Source organism: Elaeis guineensis, chromosome 12 (genome assembly GCF_000442705.2).
Source record: "Elaeis guineensis isolate ETL-2024a chromosome 12, EG11, whole genome shotgun sequence".
In the NCBI taxonomy this organism is placed as follows: Eukaryota; Viridiplantae; Streptophyta; class Magnoliopsida; order Arecales; family Arecaceae; genus Elaeis; species Elaeis guineensis.
This window is the reverse complement of record NC_026004.2, coordinates 81016470-81022931: the sequence shown is the minus strand read 5'-3', so window position 1 is coordinate 81022931 and position 6462 is coordinate 81016470. Positions and strand designations below refer to the sequence as shown.

The 6462-nt window shown below is 32.1% G+C and overlaps 1 protein-coding gene across 9 annotated transcripts; it reads left to right on the top strand.

Moving 5' to 3' along the window:
- The first annotated feature begins 916 nt into the window (after positions 1–916).
- LOC105033335 (uncharacterized) lies at positions 917–3693 on the top strand. 9 transcript variants are annotated; one of them, XM_073246274.1, is made up of 5 exons: positions 917–1529; positions 1744–1824; positions 2311–2369; positions 3170–3244; positions 3388–3693. In XM_073246274.1, the coding sequence occupies exons 1-4, from the start codon at positions 1254–1256 to the stop codon at positions 3207–3209; spliced, it is 456 nt and encodes a 151-aa protein (XP_073102375.1). In that variant the 5' UTR covers positions 917–1253; the 3' UTR covers positions 3210–3244; positions 3388–3693. The 9 variants fall into 9 exon arrangements, 3 of the variants coding, with proteins under 3 accessions (XP_073102375.1, XP_073102374.1, XP_073102376.1); XM_073246273.1 differs by having other exon boundaries at positions 3377–3693; XR_012135676.1 differs by having other exon boundaries at positions 922–1529; positions 2311–2482; positions 3377–3693.
- Positions 3694–6462: the final 2769 nt, after the last annotated feature.

Genomic DNA, 6462 nt, shown 5'->3' with positions numbered 1-6462 from the left:
GTCTATATTACTAAACAAATTAGGTGCCTTGCTCGAAAGCCACTTGATGTTGCACGATGATATACCGGTTACCTTATGAATGGCTTTAGATTCCACACAAAAGCACTTGAGAGGAAGTTGAGAACTCAAAATAGTGGGGTTGTGGTGATAGTTGAATCAATGGGTTACACTAGGACTAGAGATAGGTAACCTGTTGAAAGAAAAAATAGAGTATTATGGTATATTAAAGGACATTATTCAATTAAATTATCATTGCAAAATCAAGATTGATTTATTCAAGTGCGATTGGGTTGATATCAATAAAGGATGCAAGAAAGATAAATTTTATTGTACTTGTGAATTTTTCTTACTTAGCACATATGGTGAAGGTGTGCTTGACGATCCTTTCGTATTTGCATCTCAAGCAAAGATGTTCTATATTAATACTCCTAGACATAAAGATGTGGTTATTGTTAAGTCGGTTAAAGTTAGAGACAATTATGATTTGGGAGATGTGAACTCTATTGTTAGTGATCATGTGCCACAACAAATGTATGAGGATCAGCTTCAACCTTCAGATTTGATTCGAGGTGAAGAGCCATTTAAAGAAGTGGTTGTTCAAGAAGTGCACCAACACGATGAAGATTTAGAGTTTGAGGATATGTTTTGATCAAGAGGGAACACCCACGAGCTTGTAGTTTCTTATTTTCAATTTTATTTTATCAATGTAGTTTTTTGTTTTAATGCATAATACTATTGAATGTAATTTCAGTAATGACAGTGTAATGGTGTCCTTGGTGCTTTATTTATTTTCTTTTTTTTGCTTCATGTAATTGCTATGTGCCTTGTTAGCCTTTTAAGATTTGAAAAATAAAATAGCGTATAATCTTTAGATGGTTGGGGAGATACTTGCAAGTTTTTTTGGTCACCTAACATTCAGATATATGAATTCTATTTTTTTCTTTCAAATTACATTAATAATGGCAAAACACAAGCAGACAATTGTCAATATTAGTGGTACAGAAAACTCTTAAAGTCAGAATCAAGGTGAGCCTCCATCTCATAATCAATAGGAGCAGTCACTTGAAGCCCAAAATTATGAGAAAACTGAATCAGTTGCCTAAGAGCTACCTCCCTTAGCTACCAATGAAAGTCAACTAGGTATACATATATAATCTTCTTCGAATGAATTGCATAAATAGATCACTAATAACCAAATAAAGGATGGTGCATATGATAATTATTAATTTTGAGGGATCATTTTCTTACATTTTATGTATTTTTTTAATTGTGTATACATATTTGTAGGTTCGACTAGCTGGCCTAGAAGGAGAGGATACATACGTATGTTTGAGTTACGTGATCTAAAAGAGGGAGAGCATGTTGTTGCCAACCTAAGTGAACTTGGACAATCAATCCGGGTGGAAGCTACTAATTTGTCAAATTATATACAGTCAATGGTAAGACAATTTGATAATGCTCCAATCGATTATGACTCTTGGCATGATGTGCCATCAGGCTTCAAGGAAAAGATGATAGCTGAACTAGAGGTATAGTGAATATTTTATCTTAAATACATTTTATTTAGATATATATACACTTTTTCTAAAAGTCAGTTTCTAGGTGTAGGATATATTTATATTTTTATCTAAGTACATGGATGCCATAAGAAAGTCTCTATTGGAAAAAATAGGGGCTATGTGGAGGCATTGGAAGAATGATCTAAAGTCTAACCATTTTAATGTTGACTTATTTGTTGAGAAGATGAAAGCAGCTGTTCCTGAATATTGTAATGAAAATCAATGGAGGAGAAGAATTGACATGTGGTTAACAGAAAAATCTATGGTATAGCCTATTCTCTAATGTGTCAATGCTATTTTTTTTACTTTTTTCGAAAAAATAAGAAAAAAATAATATGTTTCAAAATATTTGGGTGATAGCATCTCAGTGAGACCAACAAAAAGAATAAAGCTAAATGTGATTACCCCCATTGCACTGGAAACAAGAGCTTTGCAAGAGTTATTGATGAGAAGGCATCTTCAAATTCTATTCAACTGGTTGTCGTAATTTCATCATATTATTTGTGTAGTATCATTTTTTCACGAACAAAAATGCTATTTTTTTCAAATATTATTTTGCCATTTATAGACCAAGAAAAATAATGGTGTGCGACCTTCTTGTATAAAGTTTTATATAGAAACTCGTACGAGAAAAGATAGCAACATGTGAATGACAAGATGGCAAAAATTTGTGTATGGAGAGTAGATTAATACTTCATATATTTATTGTTTCACTATACTGACTAAAATTTCTAACTCACAATATTTTCAGGAGCTAATGAAAGAAGGAATGCAAGAAGTGGGAGGTTCAGAAAGTACCGAAGGACAAAGGTATTGGAACGATGATGTGTACTCCCATATCAAAGGGCTAAAAAGAGAGGGAGAATTCATTGTGTTGGGAAAGCTCCCTCTTGTTCAAAAGCTACTTCATCCATATCAACTGAGTAAGAGAGAAAGTCAACTCGTTTAAGAAATATGGTTCAACACTTAGGGAGTAAAGTAAGTGGATTGAAGGGGCTTGTTGCAAGCTTGATTGCTATTTTTTAGTCTCAAGCACAAGTAAACCCACAAATGGCAGAGTTGATAGAGGTAGCACAATGACATATCCATAATGAGTTACAATTTAGTTCCATTCATGTAAATTTATATAAGAGATGACATATGATTTATATTACAAACTTGTCTATATCTTTTTTATGAAATCTTATATATATAATGGTAATGAAGGAACTACTGTCCAAGAATTGAAATGAGATCATAAGGCTTGTAGGATGTAAGAAAATTAGGAATTTGGTGTACTATTATTTTTGAAAGGTATGGTTTAATTCATGGCTGAATTTGTTTGGAGTTTTGGGCTGACTTTGAGGGCAAACTAGAGGAAATAAGTGGCTTTAGCTGGATATTGTTTATTTACTAAATAATGCTAGTATTTTATAATTTGCTATGTTCTCAAAGCATGCAATAAGTACTATTTGGACTACTTGTAGAGCAAGAGCACGTAGATTGAATAATGCTTAGTTTGAGTTTTCACACCCTCTTATTTGTCTTATCTATTCTAATTACATATGTAATTTTATTTTACACTTGTTATTGTGTTGTCATGATTTAATTTAGTTGCTTAACTTGTGTAGGCATCTGATGCTAGTAGTGCTCCCAGACAAGCTCTTCTGAAAATGGAGATGGTCATTCACATCACGATCAAAGTGGTAATACGCATTATGACTTGAAAAATAATAATTTTCAAAATGACATGAATAAATCTCTATGCATCTTGCTGTGAGATAAATTTATATTTTGTAACTTAAGTATCTTATTTTGTTTATACTTTTGATCTTAAGATCTTTTGCAGCTGCTCCTTGAAGTTGGCTTGTTGTATTGGAAGTTCGACAACTTGGAGTTTGGTTTGCCTTATTGAAAGACCACTTCATATTATGTATTGAAACTTAAATGAGACTACTGATGCTATGTTGTTGGTGTTGGATTATACTTTAGTAATGTATTATTGGTGGGTGTTGGATTACATTTTAGTATTGTACTATTAGTGTTAGATTGATTTTCAATATTGTATTGTTAGTATTGAATTTCCTGCATTATATGAAGACTGACTTTTATATATTAAAGCTTAAATTAGCAGTTGAAGCCATTTTTAGTAATATATATGTTTTTGTAAGCTGATGATGTTAACCTTTTAGACAAAATAAAAACTCACAATATTATTTAAAAAAAGATTCTGACACTCAAATTGTCAGCAAATCATTTAGATAAAAAAAAAAACATGCTGACATACAAATCTATTGGAAAATATATCTCAAAGTCAATCATCAGCCTGTTGACGGTTGTGCTTTTTGATATAATTATATATGAATTAATTAATAAAATATTTATTTAATAATTTTTATCATAAGCTTATACATCTTCTATATCGAATTTCTGTGTTATGATGAAAGTCTTTAGGACTATTTTAAATCGATAAAAAAAAATTATTGTTTAGTCTTTGAATGAGTTCATGACCAAATCATATGGTATTATTAGGATAATAGATATATCAAGTGTACGTCATTGTGTGTCATATAGGTTGGTTGTCATCTTAACCAAGGAGCATGGAGATTCTGGTATGGCATGTAGGTGAAATGTAGGAGTATATTTCACTGAATGTGATCGATTCTGGAGTACTCTACTGTCAAGAGTCACTCCAAAGGATATAAGTATAAGTATTCCTCCGATCTGAGATCACCACAGTGACTTGCAAATAACTCACTGTGCTTTGATGCTGGACTACCTGAATTCTAATCAGAATCGGAAGGTTTCTAGGCACAGTCAAGTACTTATGAAGTCGGTGCGTGAGTCAAGATGAAATTGACTACTCCAAGAAATTGGAGAAAATGCTTTGTGTTTAAATTTAGTATACTTTTGTTCTTAAGATCTTTTGCAGCTGCTCCTTGAAGTTGGCTTGTTGTATTGGAAGTTCGGCAACTTGGAGTTTGGTTTGCCTTATTGAAAGACCACTTCATATTATGTATTCGAAACTTAAATGAGACTACTGATGCTATGTTGTTGGTGTTGGATTATACTTTAGTAATGTATTATTAGTGGGTGTTGGATTACATTTTAGTATTGTACTATTGGTGTTAGATTGATTTTCAATATTGTATTGTTAGTATTGGATTTCCTGGATTATATGAAGACTGACTTTTATATATTAAAGCTTAAATTGGCAGTTGAAGCCATTTTTAGTAATATATATATATTTTTGTAAGCTGATGATGTTAACTTTTTAGACAAAATAAAAACTCATCATATTATTTAAAAAAAGATTCTGACACTCAAACTGTTAGCAAATCATTTAGATTAAAAAAAATATGCTGACACACAAATCTGTTGGAAAAATTATCCTAAAGTCAATCATCAGCCTGTTGACGGTTATGCTATTTGATATAATTATATATAAATTAATTAATAAAATATTTATTTGATAATTTTTATCATAAGCTTGTACATTTTCTATATCGAACTTTTGTGTTATGATGAAAGTCTTTAGGACTATTTTAAATCGATTAAAAAAAAATTATTGTTTAGTCTTTGAATGAGTTCATGACCAAATGATATGCTATTAATAGGATAATAGATATATCAAGTGTAGATCATTGTGTGCCATATAGGTTAGTTGTCCTCTTAACCAAGGAGCATGGAGATTCTGGTATGGTATGCAGATAAAATGTAGGAGTATATTTCACTGAATGTGACCAACTCTGGAGTACTCTACCATCAAGAGTCACTCTAAAAGGATATAGGTATAAGCATTCCTCCGATCTGAGATCACCATGATGACTTGTAAGTAACTCACTGTGCTTTGATGTCGGACTACCTGAATGTCTAATTCAAGATTGAAAGATTTTTGGATACAGTCAAGTACTTGTGAAGTCGGTGTGTGAGTCAAGATAAAATTGACCACTCCAAGAGATTGGAGAGAATATTTTGTGTTTAAATTTAGTAAGATCTTGGCCAGGGCAATCCATGTGAGGAGTCACAGGATTTATCAGGTTAAGACACATAATGGATGTACTATTAAGAGTTGATAATTTAAACTCTAAGTCAACCAGCATCAAAGGTCAAAGGGATGAATTATACGGTAACTATATCCAAATAGATTCTTGAGTATTGCTTTGCATGCATTCAGCCTATGCGACGTAGGGTACCATTGCTAGGTGGTTACTTCGATTGGTACAGAATTCGGATTCTATGCTACTGGCTTAGGTTCGAACCTATCGGGTCACACATATTAAAAATTTCTCTTCGATCATATGGCTAATCTAAGAAGTCCCAGTGAATGAAGACTCTGGTGAAAAGTTTCACTGGACTGGGACTCTGCTGGAAATCCCACTGGACGGGGACTCTAGGGAAGAGTCCTACTAGACTTGGACTCTATCATTAATAAAGATTAATTAATGATTAATCCCTAATTAGCTTAATTTAATTGAGCATTAAAGTCTGGATCAAGTTTGATTGAATTAGATTCAATCAGATCAAGTCTGATTAGGTTTTGAGATGACCTAATCGGTAAGGAAGAAATGATCCTGATTTGATCGGATCTATGGCTCAATTAATTTATTGATTTAATTAGATTTAATTGAGATTATAAGAGCTTAATTAGATTAAATTCATCATATTTTAATTGAATCTAATTGGATTGGATTTGAAAGAAATTTAATTGGTTAAACCCTAGAGTCCCAAATAAATGGGACTCTCTCCCTTGCGCCACCTAAATTATCTCATGCCTTTTCTCACCGCACAAAATTAGTTTGTACATAAAAAATCAAATGATAATCCTTCTTTTGTTGCCCATTAAAGATAGGAATTGATTGATTTTGATTTGAATTCAAAATGATTTAAATTTCATCCTAAAATCTTATCCATATCCTTCCAC

Bases quoted from the DNA above. Each gene is read 5' to 3' on its own strand.
- LOC105033335 (XM_073246274.1), top strand. From the start codon at position 1,254: ATGTATTTTTTTAATTGTGTATACATATTTGTAGGTTCGACTAGCTGG. The intron at 1,530-1,743 runs GTATAGTGAATA...TTTGTTGAGAAG, and splicing joins AGATGATAGCTGAACTAGAG to ATGAAAGCAGCTGTTCCTGA. The intron at 1,825-2,310 runs GTATAGCCTATT...CAATATTTTCAG, and splicing joins GGTTAACAGAAAAATCTATG to GAGCTAATGAAAGAAGGAAT.